This window comes from Rhinolophus sinicus, chromosome 5 (assembly GCF_057876585.1).
Source record: "Rhinolophus sinicus isolate RSI-liver-muscle chromosome 5, RSI-T2T, whole genome shotgun sequence".
Lineage (NCBI taxonomy): Eukaryota > Metazoa > Chordata > Mammalia > Chiroptera > Rhinolophidae > Rhinolophus > Rhinolophus sinicus.
In genome coordinates, this window is record NC_142505.1 from 109,311,740 (window position 1) to 109,338,224 (window position 26,485).

The window sequence follows — 26,485 nt, forward strand, 5'->3', positions numbered from 1 at the left end:
TCCATAGGGGAGAAATAATTGTTTAATTGTTTATCATGAAGATTATTGATTCTGATTAGAATGTGCGGCGTGTAATAACACAGCAATGGATTGCCAGCCCGCGGTGCTGGGCTGTGAGGGACTCTCCCGTCTCACTTAGTGCTCCTTTCCTTGCGCACACAGGGCGGCATGACTCCTCCTCTCCCCCAGCAATGGCCCCAGGGACCCTGCTTCAGAGTCTCCCTTCTGGACATGTTGGCAACTGGAGAAGCTGCTTGGGTTCCCTCTGCCTGAGCCACAGGACAGCATCTGTGGGCCCTGGTGGAAACCTCCTGAACGCTAAACGTGGAGCAGCAGGTGGTGCAAAGTGGGGTGGGGGGCAGGGCCCCACTCCTATCAGCAGCAGCCCAGCTGCGGACCAGGACGCCTCCTAAGGAGCGTTCATGTCAATACTTCCCCTTGGATTTGATTGAAGTCACGTGAAACCTTTAGCAAACCTCTCTCTTTCCCTCTATTTTAGAAGGCGCTAAATATTCCGGAGGGGCAGCATCAACTCTGAGGAAGGGGGCAACAGCCCTCTGGAAGAGGAATCAGGGCCCCGTGCTTCCCCAACAATGAAAGCACCACCCCGCCTACAATTCTGGGACCCTGTCCTGGGCGCCCTGGCTCTGAGCCTGAGCTGCTTCCTCCACACTGGGGGTAACAGGAGGACACACTTCAGAAGGGTGTGGAGGGAAGTGGGTGAGGCCACACTGCACACGTGCCTGGCTCAGGGGAAGAGCAATAATAATGCTGAAGAAAAATGAGTGGTGTGAACACATGAGAACATCTGAGGACACAGTCAGTGTTTGCTTTGGGGAGCCGGAGCAGTTCCTGAAATGCTGGACAGCGCCACGAGCTCACCACCCCCTGTGCACGTACACAGTTCTAGGTGCTTCACACAAACGCCACCAGGTTGGTACCAGGGGACTCTGCCTCAGGCCACATGGCTCGAGCTTGGACGCTTGGTGACCCTCAGAGGGAGGTCAAACAGATCATCTGGGTGGGTCCCACAGGTGCCCACAAGCTTCTTCCGGTCGTCACTGTTCCCTGGATCGCTGGGCCTGGCTATGACCTCAGAACTTGGAGCGGGAGCCAAAGCTGGCATAGGCCCTGGGGGAAGGATCCTGCGGAGGCCGAGTCCAGAGCAAGGCCCCAGCGGGTGCCCGGGAGCAGTGAGGTGGAGACCCGCAGCCGATCTCCAGGAAGGGCCAGCGAGGGCGTTCACATCTCAGCCCCACAGCTGTGTGTCCCGGGCAATTGACTCGGCTTGTCTGGGCCTCAGCTTCCTCTCGTGTAGATTTGGGGCTCACACCACATTCCCCCTGGGCTTTGGAGAGGATAAACCAAGATAATACAGATGCAGCATACACCCAGTGCTTGGAGCAGAGCTGTCCATAAATATGGTTCTTTCCAGGATCGTTCGGGGGAAACAAGGTCACCGAGCGTTTGCTCAACTAGGGGTGTGGTTTTGAACATCAGAGACCAGTGCCTACCTTCAGGGAGCTTGCCCTCCACAGGACTCTGCATCCCTGGGCCAGTCACACAGCCCTCTGTGCTGCGTTTCTATCTTTAAACCTGGACAGGCATGTCTGTGTGAGATCACAGGTGTGTGGCACATGTTGGGCTATGCAGACACGCTACGGTAAAGTGCCCGGCTCCAGGCACAGCTCAGCGGCAGGTAAGAAACCCCCAATGCCCGCAGCCCCCCACTGTGCAGGCCGTACAGGACCTGCCTGACTGAGGAAGCTTTGTGCACGTCCACGGCTCCCATTCCAGCCCATCAATCCTCCCCGTACTGTCCGTGACGGTGAACTGGGGCCTCAAGATCTTACCTCTCTTCTCGGTGGTGATGACGGTGGCCTCCAGTGGCTCCCCCCAGCCCTGCCTCGTCTTGGCGGACAACCTGAAGATGTACGCCGACTCTGGGGCCAGCTCGGTGGCCGTGAACTGCCTGACCGTGGCGCCGACCTCCACCGTGGTGAACGTGTTGGGGCTGCTGCTGGCCAGGCGGTAGGCGATCTGGTACCCTGCGGGTGGGGGCCAGAGGGCCGCACGGTCAGTCACTTCATCAGGCACCCGGGGAGCACCCCACCCCACCACCCACAGTCACGTCTGTCCTGGAAACCCAAACACAGCTGTGCGTCGGTTTCCTCACTGTTTCCTCCTTCCTCAGCGAGCATCTGAGAGGCAGTCACAAAGCAGTGATGGATGGGCCTCTGAGTGCTAGACCCCATGACACTGGTTCCCTCTCGCCCTTCAGTGGAACAAGCTGTGGAAAGGGGTCATCTTCGCTGTGGCCACTGGTGACGAGGATGCTGCAGGGGCAGTGGGTGTCACTGGCAGGGCAGAGCGAGTGCTCCTTGCTTTTTCTCTCCCCCATCCACTGCCTCCTGCTACCGGCCCTTTCCTCACCTGGGCCGAGGGCAGTATCTCCTACTAGAAAGTTCTTTAAACTGCACCCTCTCCCACAGCGTTGCCTGCGGTGGCAGGATGGCCGGCCAAGCACCAGCTGGCCCTCACATCTGCTTCCCAGCCTTCCTGCCTCTCATCGTCCCTATCTGCCTGCAGACCCCCAGCTTTCCTGCATGGTTCTATTTCCTGTCTCCTCTTGCCCCCAGGAATACCCCCAGCCCTGTGGAGGCTCTGAGCTGCGGGCTCCACTTTCAATAGCCTCCTCCAGTCAAGGAAGCAGGAGGGAGCCCCCGCCTGTTCCAAACATCTGATTATCAAGGATTTGTGGCTGATCAGCGTTGCTAACGACCAAGCCTGCCGGGGCCCCAGCCCGCGCCGGCAAAGCAGTGCCAATGTGCAGACCCACCTCCACGCAGCCTCCTTTGGCGCAGACAACTGTGTTCCAGCTGCCGCGCTCCTGCGCCGGTTAAAACCAGAGCTGGAGGGGTGCTGTGCATCCCTGAACATTCACGATTCACGATGGCCAACCGGCCAAGTGAAACAAGGGACTTCTCTGGGGAACCAGGCCAGCAGAGCTGAGCCCGTCCTCACATGGCCTTCTGCGCCCTGGCGGCCCCTGCAGACACGAAGCCCCTGGCGCCGCGTCGTGATGGGCCATTCCACCAGCCTGCCTGTCCACTCTTGTCTGCTCCTGGTGAAGCACCTCTGCTCCTCTGTCTTCCTTCTTGCAGGTTCTTCAGCTCGCTGGTGACCGAGCTGGCAGCTTCCCAGCCGCTGCACTTAGGCACCTGTCCAGTGAAACGAGGAGCATCTCCTGGCCGGCCACGGGGGAGGCCAGGAGGACAGGTCCAGGGCTCAGCTGTGGGGTGTGCTGGTCTCTATCATCACCCACAGACTGGCGGACAGCATGCCCTGCCCTGCCCACAATGACCGCCCCTTGCTGACAGGTGTTTGTAGGACCCTGCGCTTGGCCCCTTGCGTGATCACGGCAGCTGCCATTCTGCTTCCGATGGACGGTCTCTTCTCCCTGCCATGGCGACCAGCTGTCCCCTGGCTTCCTGGATGTGGCTCAGCTGGCCTTGGTCCTCTGGCCTGGGTGTCCCGCTAGACGCCTGTCCTTTCTCATTCACTGACCCCAGGCCTCTTGCCCTTGCCTCAGGGGCAATCTAGAGTTTAGGTGCAACGGGAACCCAATTGCCAGCCTTCTGAGACTCCTGGACACCTAGCATCCTGAAAATAAGGACAACGTTGTCACTGCAGCCACCATGGTGCAGCTCTTCCTGCGAAACTCCTCACAATGGTCTCAGCAGGCAGTGTATTTATCCTCACTCTGCCCATAGGCAGTGACGTTCAGAGAGGGTAAGCAGTCTGCCTGAGATCACACAGCATGTAATTTGAATCTGTCTGGCTCCAAAGTCTTCACTTTGCAGTCATGTGGCTCCCATGAAGAGGAAACACCTTGTCTTCCCTTGTTTGTTCCTGGTGACTCTAGGCCACGTGTCCCCAGTGCCTACCATGGAGAGCACACTTTCCTGGCATGCCACGGCAGGACAGGCACGTGCTTTCGAGGCGCATACCCCTGGGTTGCAATCCAGGCTCTGCAATTCTTCGCTGGGTGACTGCCCTCTTGGAATCTCAGCTGGTTGGACTATGTGATGCGGGCAGGACAACGTGATCCTGTTGGCGGGTCACGGTCACATGACATGATGCCCGGGCACAGAGGTCAGTGCGGGTACGTTCTGGGTTGTGATGCTGTTGTGAAATGAGAGTGACAAGCAGCCCGCACACCCACAGCGAAGGATCTGCTCCTCTAACCAGTCCTCTGCCTGGTGGCATCTGTGTCGTGCAATAGCTGTCCTTACCTCAAATAAATGTGTACTGCTTCTCACGCTGGCCTTTTATTTTCAGCTGACACAGGTTTGCACTGAGAGCAGACTAATGCACACATGTCTGGGGCCTGGACCCCATCTACACACACAGTGGATTTCTGGGTAGGATGAAGCCGAGCAGTTTTCTTGTCCTCAGTGGGTGAAACCACGCGTGTACCTGCGGCAGCAGCGGGAGGCAGGGGGTGCTGATGCAACGCGCTCTGGCTTCTCTCATCACCAGCGGCCTGGCCCTGCTGTGCGGTGCGGTGAGCCTTCCGGGGCGCCCTGAGGCCCCTCCACCGGCCGGCATTCGTTCCCTGCATTCGTTCCTTCATATTCTGGGGAGCCATGTGAGTGATTAAGACTCCTCACTAATTCAAGTCGCCTTTCCCCAATAAGTCTGAATTAATGAGGAATTACACACTTTTGGGAACAGGACGTGATGACAGATGTGCTTTCAGGATGTTTATTCTTTATCATGTTTTATCGCTGCTCAGATTATTCTGTTGCTGGAGTTAAAAATCCTGTGATAAACTAAGATTTTGTTCAAAGGCACACGTTTGTGAATCACAGATTTCAAGGATTAATGGGAACTAGTCTCTCCTTGAAAGTCCTCTCCCCCTGCCTCGCCGGCTCTCCCCCTGCCTCGCCGTCTCTCCCCTTGCCTCGCCGGCTCTCCCCCTGCCTCGCCGGCTCTCCCCCTGCCTCGCCGTCTCTCTCCCTGCCTCGCCGGCTCTCCCCCTGCCTCGCCGGCTCTCTCCCTGCCTCGCCGGGTCTACTTCCTATCAACGGCTCCACCTCTCTCCTCCCAAGCTGTCCTCCCAGTGCACAGCCCAGAGGCTGGACCATGTGCACGACAGCCTGCGTAGGCTTCCTCCACAAGTTGCTGCCCTCGCTCCTTTCCCCGTTCTCTCACAGGCCTGGACTCCCTCACCCCACACTGGACCATGCGCTGCCATCTGTCTTTACACCGTTTCCTGAGTGTATGAGTCCTGTCTCTCAGAAGCCCCTGACCACACAGCAGTGTGTCGGGAGACCTGGGTCCTAATCCAGCCTCGTCTTTACTCACCTTGGGTGAGTCCCAGCCCCAGTACACACTCAGCTTTTCATGTCTAGCTGTGAATGGTGAACATAACTAGTCCCCACTTATTAAGAGGGCTAGTAATTAAGGGGCCTGATTAATGTGGCTGAAATGGGGGCAGCCTTGGGGACCTGCACCAGGAAGGAGTCAGGCCGGGGGGTCCAAGTCCCCAGTAGCAGGGCCTGGGGCCAGAGCCGCCATGTGTGAGGGGGGAGGGACCACCTGGGAGGAGCAGGCTGGTTTCCTCAGCCCCCACGGGGCAGTGCCAAGAAAGGGTGAAGTGTGCCCCAGGACAGTACCTGAGACTCTGAATGTCATTCTGTGGGCCTGCCTCGGGTCGCCATTGGCCTGGCTGGTAAAAGACTAGCATTGACAACTAAGCAGGGCCAGGCGCTGGGGGGAGGCCTGGGCGCTCGGCCCACACAAGACCCTCCAGGCTCTGAATGTGCTTGCCTGGGTCCCCAGGGCTGCACTCGCTCCCAGAGGGAGGACTTTATTTGGGAGGTGACCCCAGGAGGCAGAGGAGAGGGGAGGGCAGGGAAGGCAGCTGGCATAGGGGGCAGGGAAGCAGTGGCCCCTCTGGGAGCTCGAGACATGGACGGGGCTGGTGTTGCCCCAGCTTCCAGCAGTCCCTGGCCAAGGGCTGCTGGCGGAGGGCTGCTCCCCCAAATGCCTGGCCCAACTGCAGAGGGTGCCCTTGGGCACACCACTGGTGCCGGATGCTCAGAAGCGGCAGAGTGGCCTGTAGGGTGGCGAGCTGGGCAGGAAGGGCACACAGCACCCGCGAGGCCACCTCACCAGCCAGAGCCCACTGCTACATCTTAGGGACTCCTTCTGCCTGTCATTTCTCTAGGCATACGAATTTGAAACAGAACTGACTTGACTCTATACGTTTTTTTCATTCTCCTATCTTCTCACCACATATGGAAAACATGTTTTCCTTCAGAAATATGAGTTTTAAAGACTGTAACATGCCCTTGTGTGGACCTGCCATTTAAGGGCTAAGTGGGAACAGGGTGCTTGCAGCAGGATTGGCCCGCATTCCTGCGACCCCGAGGGCCTGCCACACGGAGATGACAATGTCCAGCTTACACAGTCAGAGATGACGCTGTGAGGTGATGCACGTAAACTGCAAAGCAGATGGTATTTGTGTCTAATTGCAGAAAATCTAAGTTATTATTTCTATCTCTGATCCAGTTCCCACACTGATCCACTGGGAGAAAATGCTCAGCCTTGGGTTAGATTTGTACCATCCTCTAGTGCTCGTCCTGTGGTCTGTTGAACATAAAGATGAATACCTCGATCTTACCCTGACGCGTTTTTAAAACATCCTAGACTCAGTAGACAGTAGGGAGAGCGTTTTTCTGCACACAAATGGGAAAAGCAGCAGCTGAGTATGATTCTTGCATTTTTAGAGAATGGCAGGTAGTGTTGAGAGATAAGAGTGTGTGGTGGGAAAAGCTAGTTATGTAATTACGCCGCAGGGAGCTGTATTTTCGCAGCCAGGTCAGGGGACTGCGGTGTGAGTGAGGACAGGATGGAGAGGCCGAATCAATAGCAGGAGTGAAATGTGGCCCGAGGGCAGCCTGGTTTTAAAGCTACGGGTGAATTAGGGTAAAACAGACATTCAGAAGAGCGAGGCCAAGAATGCAAGGCACTGATCCAAGCGGAAGATCAAAACTCTGGTGAAGAGAAGTCTGAGCAGTTTCTGAAAACACCTGAAGACGGAGGGAGCACTGCGCACGTAGAAACTCAAAATCGGGAAAGCGTGTGGGCTGCAAGCACGAGACAGGTTCCAGAACCATCCGCTGTGTGGGATGCAAACAGGAAAAGAGGCTACGAAGATGCGACTGGAGCCTTTGGCAGGCTTCTCAGCTGCCTCGGTCAGATGCGCTGGCTGTGGACGGAGCCCAGAGCCACTTTGCAGAGTCGCACAGAGATGTCTGCGGCAGCCGCAAGCCTTCTGTGCATCGCCTGCTTCCTGGGCACACCAAAGGCACCAGTCAGAGTCACCTGCTCAGTGATCCGTCACTGGGGCCCCACAGCCAAGGCCACCAGTGGGCGCATGATGCCGCCTGGCTCCTTGGTAGCCATTGTAGGTGGGTGAGAGTGGTGACAACACCTCATCATTGTCCAGAGAACTACAGCAGCTGAGTCGGCCCTGGGAGGCCTTGTGTTAGCCCAGCCCAGAAGTCATGGAGCTTGTTGGCTTTACAGCTTATCCATTTGAGAGCTGGGAGCAGACACTGCAACAGTGGATCAAACTCTGCACTGCAAACATGGCTCACACTGGCTTGAGCTCCTAACTCCTGTGCATCCTTCCGTAATAAGCCAAAGGTAAATGTTAGGCCCTCGGCAGGCACCTGAATGTGGGACAGTCTGGCGGGTCCGGCGGGGCAGATCACGTGGATTTGAAGAGCACATGCTTCACTCATTCCAGCTTAACAGCATTGAAAGGAGTGCTTGGCAAGTGAGGGAGGCGCCGTCCTCAGGTGGCCCCCGCCGCAGCCAGGAGGAGGCTCTGAACGCTGAAGGCTCTCCACAGTAACATATTTACGCAAATGAGCAAGTGTTTCTCCCTCGAGGGGCCTGCCAGTGTTTGAACATGTTTAGACACAGATTACAGGCGCGTGGGCTGCAGCGGTGTTTTTATACTCAGAAGACTGCATGGCCAGAGTGGCAGTGGGAATTCAAGGTCTCTGGGTGTAAAGTGAGTCTTACAAAAAGACATTTTCCTTTCTCCCCCATGAACACCAATCGGAATTTTAGAAGCTGTTTTCCCATCTTTCCTCCAATGTCTACGATTTGGCATGCTAGTTGTGCCAGTATCCAGGTGACAGGTTACCCAGACAACATTTGTTACAACCGACTGCCATTATAACAGAAGAGGCTCGAGGGCGGTGTTTTCTGCATCGCAGGCCTACACAGCGCCTCTTACTCAGCACCTGTTTGCCACGCTGGAATGTCAGGCTTTACATACTACCCTCCTCTCTGGCTGTCTGTGCTCTGCAGTGGCAGCCCCCTCCGCCCCGGGGACTATAGATCAAAACCCAGACTTCTCAATGCACCTGAGGAGCGCCCTAAAACCTGGCCCCAAGCTGCCTTTTTAGTTTTTTCTCACTACATCCAAAATGGAAAGGGAAAACTTTGGCAACAAATGGCAGTTCATATTCTTCATGATTGTACTGCTTGATATTTGTTGAGCTACAGGTCAGGGCACTAAACAGTAGAGCCAGCCTCCAGCCCAGACTCTGGAGGGTGCTTGGTCTCTTGGTACGTGATGCACCAACATGTAAAGAGTACGGAAAAATCCCTAAGGAACAGGTGAGTCCCCAAGAAGAAATGGTCAGAGGACATGCTACGGGCTCCCTGCCCCCACTCATAGGTTAAAGTTCTAACCCTGAGCATCTCAGGATGTGGCTGCATTAGAGGACAGTGCCTGCAAAGAGGGGGTTAAGGTGAAATGAGGTCAGACGGTGGCCCTGATCCATTATGGCTGCTGTCCTCACAAGAGGACATTAGGACACAGACACGCACAGAGGGGAACCATGTGAAGACAGCCATCTGCAAGCCAAGGAGAAGGCGCAGCAGACACCACCCCTGCCTGGCGGTCGAGGCGGAGCCTCCCAATGTTTGCGAGAAAGACCTGGATGCATAGCTCAAAGCCATGGCCACAACGTCACAGCACAGGTCTGTCTATGGCAAGAGACACACACGGGAAATGCACACTCTCCTGCTGCCCATGTCCCGTGGAGCCAGACTGACTCTCACTGGCCCAGGGAACTGCAGTGAATGCAGAGATGCTCAGAGTCAGGACCAGCCGGGAGGATGAACAGAGGCGGGGGTGGGGGATTGAGCTGCCGGGCCCAGGGCAGGGCTCGGGAGACCCCTCGTTCCTCAAGCGAGAGGCCGGAACTGCACATTTTGAGCTCTGAAAACACTTCCTGTTCCACAGTACGCTAGGGACACCCTGGGGCAGTCAGATATGTAGCCCCACTTCCAGAAAAGGCGGTGCCCTGGGCGCTGTGTTGAGGGCAAGCCCTGCCTGCCAGTGGGCTGCAGGAACCCTCTGGAGAGGCCATCTGCTCTGCAGTCTATTTCCCTCCCCCAGCTCAGCAGGACGGGATGAGACACACAGGTCAGCAGAGGCTTCGTCTGCGCTCACGGTGACTGTGGCAGCAGGAACCCGCAGTTCCAAAAACCACCCAACCAGAAACACTGCACTCAGAGCAAAATACATCTACCTCACAACTCCAGGGACCCCACAGACCGGGCTGCAGGCCCTGATGCAGACGACTATGGGACGCCCGGGCCCCAGGCCCCATCTTAATGGAGCAAGAACTCGATGAAGATTTGCCTTTCTGTCCCCCTCCCTCTGGCCCCAGTTATTATCTAAAAGACACATCTGATCATGTCGTTTCGCTGCTAAAGTCCTTGGCTGACTCCCTACTGTGCTCAGCATAGATTTTTACCATTTGTTTAGTGCCTGTTTGTAAGTTCAGGTTTATGACTACTGTAACCCACGTAGAACACAAGCTAACACGTTGGGGGGCTGCTGTGGGTTAGGGTCAGGTGACCAGCATGTGGGAGTGCTGAGCTGGGTCTGAGAATACACCACGCCTGGTGCCTGTGCCTTTAATGCCCAATTTTAGAAGTCGGGGCCTATGGGTCACCTCCTCCATGGCTTCCAGGGCATTCCAGCAGGTTGCCGCTCGGCCACGTCTGCAGTTGTGGGTCTGTCTACACTCCCAGGAAAGAAAGGACTCCTGTTCTGGTTGAGTGGACGCCCCTCTTCCCTTCTTCCCAGGCTCTGGAAAATCCAGCCCTAAACAGCTGAGAGGTCCACCGAGACCCCTCACCCAGGAGGCGCAATGCATTCTGGGTTAACACAATGTAAATTTCAGTCTGCCGACACCTTAGCGCGCAGCTCACAGAACTCTAGGGGGTCCACCGTCTCTCAGGTCAGGAGACGCTAGGCTGCTGCAGACGAGACTTGTGTGTTTGTTTGTTTACTTCTTATACATCTAATAAAACTCGATGCCATCCCTCTGAGCTGTGCCCTTTAATCGCTGAGCTCCCTTACCCAGAATGATGCCGTTGGGCTCCTCTGGCGGCTGCCACACGATCCGCACAGACGTGAGTCTCACTTCTGGGAACACCAGCCTCACCGGTGGGCCTGGGGCTGATGAGGAAAAATATCATGTGATCCGGGTGCCGCTACGGTGTTACTTGGGTACATGCCAAGGTTACAGAGGAGTCCGTGGGCTAGCCGAGCACCATCACTACCACGTATGACACTGTTCACGGGTGAAACACTCGGTTTTGGGCAAATGACTTTTGGAACCTACTGGGTTCTGTGTGGCTTCCCTGTTGATTTTGAGAAAACACCTCATGTTTGATCCAGCCCATCTGAAACTATGCTGGGAGCAGTGCGACCCGAGGTTGCAGGCAGCTGGCAGACCAGCTGCTACGTGGTACCACGGAGTGTACATCAAGGTGAGAGCAAGGGCAGGGGTCGGAGTCGGGGGCCAAGTGGGTAAAGGAGGTCAACACATGGTGACATTAGGAAGGCAACGAGACTTCGGGTGCTGAGCGTGCTACAGTGGGCACAGATGTTGAATTGTAATCTCGTCCACACACCTGAAAACCTGTGTTATTAACCAATGTTACCCCAATAAATTTAACAATAAAAAAACGTCACCAATCTGAGCTGATTTCTTTTCCGGGCTTGACATCCTCAAAGTAGGTGTCAGATAAGGACGAGGGCCTGACGTCCCCAACTCTAAATGGAGGTTACAATTATGGACAAAATAACATGTTTGTAATCAATGCACTGTCCTAGAAAATGGAATTGACGTGCACAAATGCATATACTAATTCCTGCTTGTGGTGCATCAATTAAAAAGCAGTGATGTATTGTGGCACCATTGAATAACAGGGTCACAGCTCTCGTAAAATATATTTATGTAAACAGATAGGTGACTGAGTGTGTGGCCACTGTCAGAACTTCTTACTGGAACTTACAACTGATTGACTCCCAAGTAAGGGGCAGAGGGCATGGGACAATCAACACTAAAATAAAGTGATAGGTATACACTCATTCCAGGGCTGCTGAGTTCTGCCTCTAGCGATTAAGCCGAGAACTGTATTTTAAATTCTAAACGTGTGTTATGACCCTTCTTTGGGAGCGATACATGTAAAGAGAAGGTTATGGGCTCATATGCCAGGACCTGTGCACAAACAGGCCAACTCTCACGTCAGTCTTATGTGGCCTTGATCCCCTGCCCTGACCCCAAGGCTGATCATTTGGACCCCACTGAAATGAGGGGGTGGTGAACCTGTTTTTATTAGGACTGTGACCGAAGGAAATCATTCTGTGATTTGCAGATCCACACTTAAGGAAGATTCAATTAAAACTGACTGAGTTTTAAGGAACAGTTTCTAAAATGCCCCCTTTTCTGTGGTGTAACCCGGGATACACTACAGCTTCATATAGTTTTTGCAAAGAAACAACCTTCAGGGCACATGTCCCCATCAGATCCCCAGCTGCTCTGAGGCTGCGTTTGGGTGGCATGCCCTCCTCTGGTGGAGAGGCCAGCATGGGGCTGTGTCTGCATGAACAGATACCAGGGTTTGCGCTCAGCAGGCAGAGCACCTATGGGCCAATGCAATTACTTCAGTAAAGATGCTTAAGAAAATCTACAGTTGTTTCACTTCCATCACACGCCGGGATCCTGGGGGTGGGCCTTTTGGGGAGACCAGTAATTTTCCCTCCGATGTATTAATTATAGTCTGTCTAATAATGAGAATGGGAAGAAGGTAACCTTTAAGTGTTTGACGTCTGCAAAGTGGAAAAACATATTTACTGATGATTTTGACTCCCATAAAAACAGAGCCGTCGAGAGGGTCTGCTTGGGCCTGGAAACACAGTGGCCTGGGCACCAGGGAGCCCCTCAGACACGCACTGTGCATGGGAACCTCTACTTAGCTCTGATATGCAAACGATGGGAGCCGGCAGTCCCGGGACAACGGGGCACGTGGGACGGGAGTGGATGCTTTAACAGGGTTTGTGCAGACTCTACCGAGAGCAGCGACCACCTGTCCTATGGACCCGCCCACCTGCCCTTTGCCGCCGCCTCCTACAGAGTTACGAGCGTGACCAGCACAGGTTCATAATTAGGCTGTAAAAATTCTCTGCCGGCTGAAATTGGCCATATAAATGCCAGTGACTGAAAAACAGTTTTGTTTTGTTTTCCTCAACTGAAAAAAGGGGGGATCAAGGGGGTGGAAAATTAAGTTAAGAGTGACAACCATCCAAATGGTTGGCTCGTTAAAGCCGACCTGGGAGGCAGCAGAGGGGCGAAGCGGAAACGTACCGTCATCCTTGGTCCGCTCCAGGATGAGGGGCGAGCTGGGGACACCGTTCCCGATGCGGGTGAACGCCAGCACCTGCAGCTCGTACAGCACGAACTTGCGCAGACCTGCCAGGAGCGCCGACTGGCTGTGGTTGCCGCGCACGACGTGGCTCCTGGGCTCGGCGTCCAGGTCTTTAGCCCGGAACAGAATCTGAAGCATCAACACAGAAGCCACTGGCGTGAGGATGCGAGAGCTGGAAAGGGACTTCGGTGGGCACGGGGCCCCCCCACAGGCCAGGACCAGCCGCGCTTCCTTCTCCTGGGGGCCGGCTGGGTTGGAGGCCTACGGATCTCACTTCTACAGGCTGGCATTTGGGGGAAGCTGGCGATGGAGCCCTTGTACCGAGCAGACGGGAAGCTGGACCTATGACCCAGGGCCGGCTCGCGAGCTGGCTGCCTCGCCACACTCTACAAGGTCTGAGGCACCTGAAGGCACCCACGCCGACCACAGCCATTAGAGTGAGGACTCAGTCATGAGCACAGATGTGCCCCTTCCTACAATAGCAGCAGGAAACCTGCTCTCCACTGAACCTGGCGCTCCAGCACCTTGCTGCCTGCACTCCAGACATGGCCATCGTGAGATGCTCTCCTCACGCCCCCATCCCAATCCTCCTCATTCCTCACCCTCCCTGCACTGGTCCCTAAGGCCAGTGACCCAGAGGCAGTAAAAGGCAGGGGTCACCAGGGAGAAGTTCGAAAATTACACAGCAAGCATTTTCCTCCAGGACCCAGGTGTGAAGTTTTGGTCACCGACCCCACTCAGTGGGATTGCCATGTCTAATGGGGTTGCCACGTCTAATGGCATCTTCGTGTCTAATGGGGTCAGAAGGCAGCAGTTAGGGCTCCCAGGGAGGGGGGCAGAGGCGAGGGGCCGATGCTGTGGGAAGCACAGAGGAGATTGCTCAAATCTGTGCAGTAGTGATGACACATGGGTGGCCTTGCTGGCCGAGTCCAGAAACATTCATTCTGCTGCGGGGGGAGGGGATGGGATGAAAACAGAAGCAGGTTTTAAGGGCCTGGGTGAATGAATGCATGTGACACAGCACCCAGAACGGCTCCCAGACGACCTGGGAGGTGTTTAGCCCTGACCGTTGACACCACTGCCCAGGACTGGCTGGCGGTGCCGACATCTGTGCAGCTGCGCACACACTTATCCAATGACACTTGGCGCTTATTATGAGCAAGGCATACCGGATAAAACAACCCGCCTCCCTCTCGTGCCCACCCTGCCTGCTACTCCCCTTTACGGGGGACACAGGCTTGGAGAGAAGCAGCCGCTACCGCATGAGCCAGTTTTTGGCCGATGTTAAGAGATTACCCCTGGGCCTAATCCCCAGACTGTCATGAAGCTTCGAGGAGACAAGTGATGTGGGAATCAGAAAACAGGCTCCGTGGCTTGTGGGAGTGACATGTGGGAGCTACGCAAAGGGTGTCACCGCAGCACGTACCTTGTAACCCAATATGAGCCCGTTCTGGTCCTGCTCCGGCACCGAAGCCCATGTCAGTAAAATCTGGGTCGAGCTGACAGCCACGGCTGACACGTTCTCAGGGGCAGCTGAGGGAACTGGAAAGAGGGAGTGAAATACATTGGTACCCAAAGGCTAAAGGCTTCTACAAGTAAAAGTCCAATTTTTACCCAAATAATCAAGCTTCCCTTGAAACAGCAATGCATTCTGAGCGGTTGTATGATCAGACTAAACCTACAGGGGTGAGGTTGCCGGAAAAGCAGGTCTCTAATATTAGCAACAAACCCACAAATCCTGGGTACTTAGGAGCTCGATTTCATGAGCAAAACAGTGCTGTTTCTATATTAATTTTTGGGGACTCAGCCTTTATCTCACATGGGAATCCTCACTTTCAGACACCAGTTCACTGTCATCTCTAAACGTGGTATTTTGTGAAGGGGACGCGTGGCGCCGGAGGGAGGGAAGTGATGTTGTGATCTCCAGAAAGGGGAGGGGCGGGGGTCACTAAGTGCTGAGGGCCGCACACCCCTCTGCCGCGTGTCTTCAGAGACTATCACCCTAATCCCCACCATAATCCTATGAGCTGGGGATCATTTCCCCAGTTCTACAGGTGGACAAACAGAAGCTGGAGACAATAGCATATCCCATTTACATGAAATGTTTTTTTACAACTAGATAAACTTTTTCTTCCCAAATATGTCACTTGAGAGTCATTCATTCGGTTATTCATTCAACAAAATAATATTAATTTGTTTGAGCAGTTAAGAGTCACAGAAAAATAATATTTATAACCTTAAGTTTACCCTCTGAAGGGGAAGGCTGTTTGCCACACTGGCCATGGGGTGGGTGGCCCCAGTTCCGTCCAGCCGTGGCCCCCCAATACTCACTCCTGCTCTCTGTGCTGGGCTCCCCCTGGTGTCTTAAATCCTACATGGCAGTAACCCGGACAATGCTTACACATCTGCTTATTTTATAAAAACATGTGTGACAAACTCGTATCTCAATGAACTGTGAATTAAAGGAGTCGCTATCATTAAAAGAAAAGGGAAGCCTACAATATATCTGGCTTAATTTTCTGACTTTATTTAGAATCAGAAGAGAACACAAAATCTACTGTATGCCCAAGATATTAGTGCTATGCTCTAAAAATTCTGTCTCTCTCTGTAAAAAGAGAGGCCATCGTCATAGCAACACAACTGGTCCACCTCTCAAATCCCTAACTGCTTCCTGCGGGTCAATCTTTGAAACTGTAAGTGCTCAATTCTCACGACAGATTTACAAGTAATCGCTGATTTTCTAAGATGTGGTAATGTGTGCATCCATTTACTGGCGGGCCATCCAGGGCCCCAGAGAACGAGGGCCAACGGGTGACGGGAGCAGCTCAGGCACGACGCACAGAACACGGCCGGGTTTCTAACCAGGCGAGAGGCACGGAAATGGCAGTGCTCGGGATGAAAATTTCAGATGATTCCAGTCCGACCAGGATGAAACCTGCCATTTAGTTATGAAATATTTGTTTTTCAGATTTGGAAAAAACCATATCTTACCCACTATTGGACATAGATTCAACTTCTTTTCTAACCTGACATCTTAAGTTTTGAGACTGTCTTAGAAATTCCCTTTCATTAAAAACAATACCATTTAAAACACTGATTTTTTTCCTTCTTTATTTGCTCTCTTTCCTCCACAGGATTTCTCACCGCTCAGTTCGCTGCTATGCCTCCTGTAGTCTCTGTGGATTTCTAAGGCCTCATGTATCCTTATACCATAATATATCGTAAGATACCATGAAACCAGTTAGACCGAACTTTGAAACTGTAAACGTCCTTGCAACGTGTCCTGCTCGATGCTCCCAGCGGGTCTGGACACAGGGCTTATTTTAAGTGCCAATGGTCGGCTATCTTCCCTAGATGACACTATTCTAGTCAGGGGTCGGTTTATTCTCCTCCTTGGCCCTCTCTCCAGCCCCCCACCCAGAAGCTCCCTCCCTCCACGATTCGGCCTTGGCAACCCCTTCCTCCTTGCCTACCTGCCCCCCCACCTCAAAACGCTGGCAGGGCCTGGCAGTCAGTTCTCTGCAGGGGGCTCTGTGCTGGGGAGGGTCAGTGGTCAGCTTCGGCAGGCCTGAGGAAGACCACACGTCGGAACTGCTGCACCGGCGGCCTTACCGGTGGAGGCGAGGGGTTTCTGTAGCAGGAAGTCCTGGAAGCACCATTCAGAGGTGGGGACCAGCAACACTGGTGGGGGAGCCAAGAGAGCAGGGGGAGGGGCCGGCATCTGAGCGCCAGGACCTGGAGGGGGGTCCCGAGAACCCCTCTCCCTGCACTGTGAGCAGCTGGCCTCTGAATCCTGAAGTTTGAAGATCAATAACCCTATCATTCAATTTGCGATGAGCACACCTCCTGGACCCAAACTGCTCTGCGCCCCGGGAAGGGTGTGCACCCAAATTTCCAATGGAACATTCAACTAAACTTAAAAATAATTGGGTGTAGGCCACAGCTGTCAGAAGGAGAAAGCAGGGCCAGTGGGGAGAACAATTCTTACTCCAGATCAAGACCCTTGTCAACAGTGAACGGCGAGCGAGCGTGACGATGCTGAAACGGACTGGCTCCTCCTGGGGCTGCAGGCGACTCCCCTCTGGCCACACACGTTTATCTTGGTTTCCATCTAGGGCTGGCATTGTGGGCCCACGCGTGCCTGTGTGTCCGAGGAACCGCTGGGCGGTTCCCACAGCAGCTGTGTTCCCACCAGCAACACATGAGGTTCCTGTTTATCAACATCCTCCCAGCTCTTCTTACCGTTCTCCTTCTGTTTCAATTGCGTTTGCGCTGTCGTAGGCGTGATTTAGATTTTCACTGCCCTGATGGCTAGTGACGCTGCATATCCTTTCATGTGCGACTTTGGCCACTTGTGTATCTTCTCTGGAGAAAGGTCTACTCAGATCCTTTGTCCAGTTTCCAGTTGGATTTTATTGTGCAGTTGTAAGAGTTTTTATAAATACATATTCTGGGTTCCGGTCCCTTCCCAGATGTATGATTTGCAAATATTTCCCCCCATTTTGGGGACTGTTGTTTTCAACCTTCTATATGGTATTCTTTGAAGCAGAAACGTTTTCATTTTGATGAAGTCCAACTTATCTATTATTTTTTCTTTTGCTGCTTGTGCTTTTGGTGTGTAGAACCAAGTTTTGTGTTAATTTCTCTCCAGGGAGTTTCTGGACCATTCACACAGAACCAGACCCAGGACGGTCCTGGCAGACGGGCAGACACGGACGAACTTCCCTGGGCAGATGTCTCCTTTTTCAGAGGGTGCAGCCTTCAAGAGCTTTGTCTTTACGCAGGGTCTCGGTCCTACCCCCTTCACCCCCCCTTCATGGACCCAAGGCTGAATGTCCTATTCCTGCCTGGGCATCACATTCCGAGTCCTGAAACCACCAGGATGGCCCCACCCCCACCCACAGCACCAGCTCAGCACCGACTGCTCCAGCTGTCCAGTCCCTTCTTGCCTCTGATACCTGCAGATTCCTGTTTTTCTTATAAGCACATCAATAAATTTTAAATATCAAAAAATTATATTTCATCCATAATCTTCTAGTAAGTTTTTAATAAAATGTTCTATCAATCTGCCTGTTACTGAAGTTAGAACTGTCCCTTAGAATGTATCAAGTTTTCCTCTTTGCCCGGGGACTCCGGGGAAGTCCCCAGAGTGCTGCTGGAAGGCGCCGGTCGCCTCTTGACCCCCTCCTGTCCCACATGGGCTTCCAGGGAGCCCTTGCTGATTCCAGCCCTGTGTAGCTGAGGCTAGGAGGCCTCGCCCCGGAACAGGAAGCATCCTAGGAAACTGCCAGGCCGTGGCAGAGCTAAGACAACGGACCTGCCACTTTCACGTAATGGAGAGGCCAGTGAAGGGAAGGAAAAGAACAAGCAGTAACGTGGACATGGGCCAACAGAAGGGAGCGGGGCTTCCTGGGGGAGGCAGTGCGGGGTCGTGGTGTCCTTGACCATGACCTAGCTCACTGTCTCAAACGTCCTACCTTCTCCTGCCCCTCGTCTGGGAGGCGGTCACGAATGTATTTTGGGCACTATTTCTTACAGCTAAACTGGTCTGTAATTAACAGCCCCTTGTTATGTCACGTGCACGCTGTGACACCTTCGGGAAGACGGGGACAGGCACAGGGAGTTTCCTCTTTAAGGACCGTTAGCATCACTCTTCTCTTCGTGTTTCTACAAACTCAGACCAGGCCCGTGCGGGTCCTGCAAACCACTGCGGACTGGTCAGCCCACGAAGCCTGGAAGATTAGGGGAGCACAGCTGTCTTTAGCACACTGCCCGAGACTACTGAATGCTGACCAAAAATTTCCTTCCTGGCTATTAGCAGGAACCCCGAGTCTGATGAACAGAGAGGTGGGGCCGTTTCTAGACAGGTTTCAAGGGGTAGGTGTGCCCACTCTTTGCTTTGTCTTCCCTCTGGAACCTGGATGCAGAGGTAATTAGTCCTATAGGATAGCAGAACCTGGGTTCTTGAGTCACCTCATGGAAGAGAGCCACCCACCCAACAGGAACACCCATCTCAGATTGCAATGAATGAGAAATAAACTTCTATTGTGCTAACGCGATTGAACTTTTGAGGGTCTACTTGTTAGTATGGGCAAGACTATCTTATGTCACACACTCTACTTTGTCAAGGGGAAGTCCTCAATACCTTATATTATAAAGATGTCTCTTAGGGTCGCTGTATACTCTTTTGCTTTTCATCATTGATGATGAAAATTATCCCTAATTAAAAAAGTAACAATGTGAATCCAGCTCCTGGTGGAATTCATTGTTGATTTCAAACAGTGGCATGGGCTTCTAATGAAGTTTATGTACATTACAGTTGAGGTTGACCTAACTACTGGGTTAGGAGTCTCGTGCTCTACCGACTGAGCGGCCCGGGCACGTCGAAACCACCGGGTTAGGACCGTGCTCATAGACACAGGTAGGACAAGCCAGCGAGGAGCCAGTGAGATTCACGGGGGCTAAGTTCCATCTCTGGGAGACACGGAGAGGGGCTGCGTCTCACCTGACTCCCGCGTCCGTCCCCGCACCACCTGGCTCCAGGGCCCGGCCCCGATGGCGTTGAACGCCTGCATCTGCAGCTCATACTCGGTCCACTCCTCCAGCTCCTCGATGGCGAACTCCCTCCCCAGCCGGTCGTTGATGACGTGGGCCAGGGCAGGGGACTGGAGGTCTGTGCGCCAGTACTTGATCCTGTAGCCCACTGACTCGGGGTTCCCGTTGTACTGGGAATCAGGTAGGGGCTGCAATGAACAACGGTCATGGTGAGCTGTACGCATCTCAGAACGGTCACCTGTGAAGGTCTCAGGCATGGACCTGTCTGATGAGGCCAATTCCACGGCAAGTATTTCCTGGGGGGAATGTTCTTAGAAATTTGACTCTGCCTTTCCCTAGAACTTTTCTTCTGTTAATTAAATGAAATCCTGTCAGTAAATGTGGCTGCACGTAATTTCTTTTAATATATTTTGGCTTAATTTTGTGGGGAAATGTTCTGATTAAATATCAAGCTGGTTCTCTCACAAACACTGAGTATTGGTCCCATGCTGACCTAGCTTAGGGACTTTAGGTCCAGCTGCAGCACCCCGGCTTCCCTCCCCCAAAGGCGACTCCTCAGCTCCAAGAAGGCAGTGAGCAATGCTGCTAAGTAACAAGATAGCCTGGGCTGCTCTGAGATCTGACACTAATGGTAAAATGCAATCGTTTCTGGGTTAATGATGAGATTAGTCTTGACGAAAACAAGCTATTGCTAAGATATGACTCAGCTCCGGGCTCACGTGCACACGTGGGGACTCAAGGCTCCCACCCCGGCAGCCCCCTCTTGCCCCTCTTGCCTCCCCCCACACTCACCACCCAGCGTAGCCGCAGGCTGGTCTCACTAGCGGTTCGGACGGTGATGCTGGTTGGAGCAACATCAGGGGGGGCCTGCAGTGTCTGGATGACCCGGGATGACGGACTGAAGGGGCTGGTCCCAACAACGTTCACCTGCCTCATTCGAAATCTAGAGGCCAAACCAATGGGGAGAGTTATGCTGCAGCAAAAGTAATGTGGACAAATGGAAAAAGCAAAGCCTGACAACACCCGCATGACTGTTTCTTGTGTGGGGGGGGGACGGTAGTGTTCAAATATATGTCCACTTATATCATAAAGGCCACTGCTCAAAGGTACCCTCTTTCCACCTGATTTCATTAAAAATGCAAATGCCACATATGGCCCTTTTCTCTTAAGCATTTCAAAGAATGGAGAATCTACTGCAAATTAACGTTGCAAAGTCCCAGTGGAAGCGTAATTGAGTGGGTTATGGGACCAGAGATCTGTGTCATTAGTTGCAATCGGCTGATTCCAGTTGAGGATAATATCAGGGGATCAGAGTTCAAGTAGCTGTTTAACAGAACTGGAGCTTCAGAATGTCACTACCAAACGACAGCTTTGAAAGTCCAATGTCTTTTTAACAACCAAGGGCACCCATACCGCATTGCCCTGTTGGTTCAGGGGTGGAGCAGCGGCCCCAGAATCCACACAGTGGGACTCTAACGCCGTCCGTAACAGACCGTCAGCAAATCAGACTTGTCTCTGTTTCCTGGGCTATAAAATGAGGCTGGAGTAAGATGTCCTCTAAAGTGTATGTTCTCTTTTCAGTTCTGTTTGTTCTATATCCATGTCTACAGTGATCTGAATTGAACTTAGGGACAAGAAGGATACCTGAAGCACATACACATTTTTATCTCAGAGGCTGCCTCAGCTTACATGAATGTAAAATGGGTACACTGGTCTCTGATCGCAGTTTCTGATCTCAGAAATAATTATATAGCAGATACTAATTTCACATGGTAAGTCTCGAATCCCAGCAGCTCGTTATATGCTAAACGTTTTTCTCTAAAAACTAGTGTTTGGTATCTCGATTCGTCTGCTCTCATGTTAGGAAGGATGTTAAAATGAATGGGAGCTAAACAACATCTGTCATTAGGATTTTCTTTTTTTTTACTGAAAGAATGTTCTTTACAAAGATATAATTTCACCTTTTACTCCCTGAATTAGTCATTCTTGGTCTTTTATCCCCTGATCTCATGAAATGTATCCGTCCTGGCAGAACAATGATGTTATCAAACTCTGCATCTGGTGATAACTGGAAACTGCATCTCCTTCCATGATCTTACGGGAAGTTAGAACAACGCCAGCAGCTCGTGATCCGCTAGCCTTCATCAAAGATAAGGATTTACTGCCTGGATGAGTTTTAAGATCAAGGAGCCAAAGGGCATATGGCATGTTAAGAGCCTGACTAGTGAGGCCGGAGCTCCTGGGCCCTGGCAGGGGACTGGAGGGACGTCACCACGGCACCGCTTGGCTCACACACGGCACGCTCATCCTCCCATGAGGTTGCAGAGTCCGTAAAGAGAAGCACTGCATCTCTGACTGCATGACAGGGAGACGTGGCCGTCAGGCATCTGGCCAGGTGGTGCTGATGCAATGAACGCTGATGACCTCCACCTGGGAAAAACCTCCCCTGGAGTAATACTCAACTGCACACCTTGTTCCTACAGGTTCCAGTGACTGTCACTGCCACTTGGAAACATCCCGCTTACATGCACGTAGCTGGGTTTTTGCTATAGCAGACGGAAGCCACCTGCTGGGACGCCGGCTTCCTCCTGTGGCAGTTTGTCGCGGGGCACTCTCACCTGTAGTGAGTGTACGGCGTGAGGTTTGGGATCTCCAGCGTCTGGGTGTCAGGCTCATTCTCCTCCTCGTAGAGGCTGACCCATTCCTCCTCATCGCCGATAGCTCCAACCTATGGAAAGGGAGATGCTGGGACAGGCAGACGAGCTGCAGGGCGGGGGCTGCTGGTGTGCAGTGGGCTGGGCAGAGCCACCGGTATCTCCCACACACCCAGCTTGCACTTGGAGGTTCAGGCTTTTGTGATTCCCAGCACAGTCGGGACCTGGGTCCCCAGAGGGCCGAGCTGAGATGAAGCCACTGGAACAAACTTCTGAGGGCCAGGACACTCCAGGGGCTGGAGAGGGCCTCACGCAGCCTTCTGACAGTGGGGACTCAAACAGAGGCCCAGAGAGAGAAGACTTGGCCAGGATCCCACAGGCCCCAGTGGTCAGAGCCATTCCGCCCATATGCTGGCCAGGGGCTCTGCCTGCGTGCTCCCATCGTGCCCTTTCCTGCCCCTGCACACACCAAAGGCAGCGCCGCTGGCTGCGACGTGGGAAAGCCCTCAGGCAGAGCAGGCCTCACAGCTGCCCTGGGAGTTGGACCTGCAGACACACGGGCAGAGCTAACCTCTCCAAACACAGATGTGCCCTTGTCAGGCCACCAACAAGCCCCCTTGGGGTGCCCTGTGAGCCTCCCAACCTCTCCCTCACCCGAGTCTCCGGTAGCGTCTTCATGGGGCCCCCTCCCCCTAACCTGACCCCCAGCCCTGCCTCTCAGGATTTCCCCTTCCTGCCCACGGCAGCTTCTAGTCCTACCCGCACCAATGTGACCACATGTGGCCTTGCCGGAGCCCACGGCCACCACAGGCCCGCCAGAAAGCCCTCAGAGTTCTGGCCTGCAGGTGTCTGCACCCCGGTCTCAGGCATACTCTGGACCTCGTGCAGCTTGCGTGGCTCTGGGGACCCAGGGGACACATGCAGAGGGACGGCTGTGAGCACAGAGTCTCGGGCCAAATGAGCCGTATTGGGGTGGTCCGCCCGGGCGCTGGGCCTTTCACACGTCATAAATGACTTAGATGACAGCACAGGACACGCTTGTCAAGTTGGCAGAGAAACCCGGCTAGCAGGCAGGCAGCTCACTGGAGGATGACATGAGAATGTGAAACGACCTTGGGGAAGTGGAGCAATGGACATGGAGGACGAGGAGACCGCAAACTCGAGGGCGGGCGGCATGCGTGCTGAGGAAAACTAACCACGAAACACGAAACTAGGTTAACAACATGAAAACAGTTTGGCAGTTCCTCAAAGGGTTAAACACAGAATTACCACCCAAGCCAGCCCTTCCACTCTCAGGTTACACCCCAAAGGATGGAAACTGGTTCTCTGACAGATACCTGCACCCCTATGACCACAGCAGTGCTGTTCGCAATCACCAACGTGTGCACTGACAAACAAAAGGATCCACAAACTATGGTCTGTCCACACAACAGAGTGTTACTCAGCCAGGAAAAGGAATGACGTGCTGACACACTACAGTGTGCTGAACCTCGAAACCACGTTAAGTAAGAGAAGCCAGACCCCCAAAGTCGCATCATGCACAATTCCGTTTCATAAGAGACACAGAACAGGTAAATTCGCAGAGACGGAAGGCAGGTTGGTGTTGCCAGATGGGCCCTGAACTGCCTTGTAAGAGGTGACTGCTGGTTGACCACAGGGCTTTTGTTTTGCTGAGTGAAGGGATCGGAACAGCCAAAGCCACACGTCCTGCCCTCCCACCCACTGCTCAGTCTCCGCATAAAAGACCTGTATTTGAATGGGTGCCAGTCACTGGCAAGCCCAGGTGGGTGCCGCACGGCTCCATGAGGCTCTGCCTGCCACTTGTCCCCGCAATCCTGTTTGCATCACCTGTACGCATCAGAGTCTCCAACATCTGCACCTCGCAAAGGCTCTTTCCTCTCTCTAAAACGCACTGGCCCCTTCTGCTGCTTCTCTAAGCAGCTGGCCAACTCCTTCAGAATCTGGAGAGCCTCTGGGCCTTGGGAAGTCTCCATGAACGACACTCCCTCGCCCCCCCTCCCCCCCCGGCTCCCCCAACGAGGCTGCCAGGCGTGATGGCCTCACTGTGTGCCTTCATGGCACCTTCTACGGGTCTCTGACAGAGTACTGATCATATGTCAGCGCATCCACTTAAAGGCATGACTCATACAAACACACAGTGCATCAAAGATTCATCTTGCTCATTAATGAAGGAAGCAGCAGGGTGGTGAGGTCTGTTCAGAGGACGATAGCAGAGCCAGGGTACATGGGGGCAGTGAAAGAAAGGACGTTGCCATAGATTGCAAAGTTAGAAGCAAGACTGGTTATAAGAGCGATGTGACTGTCACCTCTGCATCTGCACCTTCTAGACTTGTATGGGTGAGCATGTCACGTTACAGAGTCTGGGCCAAATCATAAAGAGCAGGTCAGACACAGTTACAGTCCTTACGGCAGGAGAGCCTCAGCCAGGCTTACTGCACAGGCCCCAGGACTGCCGTCAGCAAACAGCGGCCCGGGGGCCAATCCCAGCCTACTCCTGTCTTTGTAAATAAAGTTTTATTGGAGCACAGCCATGTTCACTGGTATGTGTATTGCCAGCGGCCACGTCCATGCTCCCACAGCAAGGCCTCATAGTAGCAGCAGAGACCAGCTGGCCCAAAAGCCTAAAGGATCTACTATCTGGCCCTTTCCAGAAAAAGCTTGCCTGCCATGCTTGAGGGTCCCACCCAAAGGGCATGTCTGCTTCCTCAGCCTCATTTTGAGGTCTGGCCATGCTTATTACGTTTGTCCCATGAGTGCCCCCGAGGCAGGGTCTTACTCCTCACCGTACCCCCAACAACTCCCCCAGGGTCCAGCCCAAACTTGGGGCCCAACCTGTTGGTTTAACACATGAATGAATGAATATACAGACGACTATGTCCATGATTTCAAAATCAGTATTGAAAATGGGTTGTCATACATGGAGCTCCAAAAGCAAATTATTACCGAAAACAATTTCACTTACAGACCTCTGGGGGAAAACATCAATTTCTATAATAAAAGGTTTACAGTTTGATCTAAAGAGACCAAGAATCTTTCTAGTAAGAAACAGAAGTCCTTTCATACTTGCTGGGCCCCTCTGGCTCTAGTTAGATTTCAAGACCATCACGAGAGAGTGTTCTAGAAGTAACTAGCTGTTCACTAATGACGCACTGGACACAGAGGGCCGCAGAGCCCGTTAAAGATAAAACAAACCAGAGCTCCTGGGGAGCTGGGATTTTTGACGTTCTTCTCTTCTTCCTTTAAAGCTAACAAACAGCGCTTTACAATACTTATTGTAAAAGCAGAAACGCCACACACTCAAATACCTCTCAGCAGACGGTGGTCGTTAGTTCCCATTAGGGAGCAGTCTCCATTCTAAAGAGCCAGGAGATGCAGCCCTGCCCACATTAGTGCCAACAGGAGGGCTCGCGGGGCACCTGCCTCCATGCGGCCCCAGGCCGGGAGGCTGGGCCTCTTTGCACACAGGCTCTCCCTTAATAATACCTAGGGGTTCTGGAGGGCCCCCCCCCTTGCCAAGTCACAGTTGTCTGCCTTGGGAAAGCCCCTGCAGTCAGTGGGGCCTCAGAGACGCCAGCTGGAAAGCAGCCGGCTGGGGCAGGACCTCAATGCCCCTCCTGCAGGCTGTGGTGACCGCCCTGAGCTCAGCACCCCAGAGGCCAGGAGATCAATAGCTACTCAGAGGACATTCATTAACCTCATCCGAAAGTTAACTGCGAATGGAGAGGAGGCAGAGGAAACTGGCCTGGGGGGGGGGGGGGGGAGGGGAGGGGAGGGGAGGGGAGGGGAGGGGAGGGGAGGGGAGCAGCAGGCTGCAGGGGGTGGGGGAAACGATGCTCCTTCAGCCAGAGCTCAGGGAGGGGAGAAGACACTCCAAGAATTCATTCCGTGGAAGCCTGCCAAGCCAGTGCACCCTCTTGGCTGAAACTCTGGTGTCAGCAGGAAAACTTGCATGTCAAGCAACTTGCAGTTAGCAAGTCCCCTCTGGCTCCGAGTGGTGTCCCCAGCAGAAGGCAGCGGAGGGCTGGGGGAGGGGACGATGGGGCATCTTGGTGAATCGGCCCAACCAGGAAGGGACGAGGCCTGAGTGAGGCCCAGGGCCAGTCCGGAACCAAGTCCGGACAGCATGGGGGTTCGCCCAGCGAACTAGTCCCCAGCAAGGCACCCCCAGGCCTTCCCAGGGCTCCAGCTCCCCTTCCGGGCTCGTCTCCACCTCATCCTGCTCTCACACACCTGATGAGGCCGCCACTCAGCTTCCCCAAAGGTGTATCAGCCACGTTTCTAGATCCTGCATCTGATGCCCTGACATCCGGGGCCCTGCTGACCCTGCAGGGACGGCCCCTCCCAAGGGCCAGCCGAGTCCTAGAGAGTGAACCTCTCACCCAGGAGCACACCTTTCAGATGCAAACCCACAGCCCCACAGCCCACACCCTCCCCTC

At 53.7% G+C, this 26,485-nt stretch overlaps 1 protein-coding gene across 1 annotated transcript in view; it reads right to left on the minus strand.

Moving 5' to 3' along the window:
- Nucleotides 1–26,485, minus strand: part of SDK1 (sidekick cell adhesion molecule 1) — a 687,292-nt gene that overhangs the window by 77,758 nt on the left and 583,049 nt on the right. Inside the window, exons 23-29 of the mRNA XM_088798792.1 lie at nucleotides 21,993–22,102; nucleotides 20,167–20,317; nucleotides 19,325–19,562; nucleotides 14,246–14,361; nucleotides 12,759–12,948; nucleotides 10,466–10,564; nucleotides 1,854–2,048 (exon numbers count right to left, since the gene is read on the minus strand). Of these exons, the coding sequence (XP_088654918.1) occupies nucleotides 1,854–2,048; nucleotides 10,466–10,564; nucleotides 12,759–12,948; nucleotides 14,246–14,361; nucleotides 19,325–19,562; nucleotides 20,167–20,317; nucleotides 21,993–22,102 (1,099 nt within the window). The remainder of the gene's footprint in view (nucleotides 1–1,853; nucleotides 2,049–10,465; nucleotides 10,565–12,758; nucleotides 12,949–14,245; nucleotides 14,362–19,324; nucleotides 19,563–20,166; nucleotides 20,318–21,992; nucleotides 22,103–26,485) is intronic.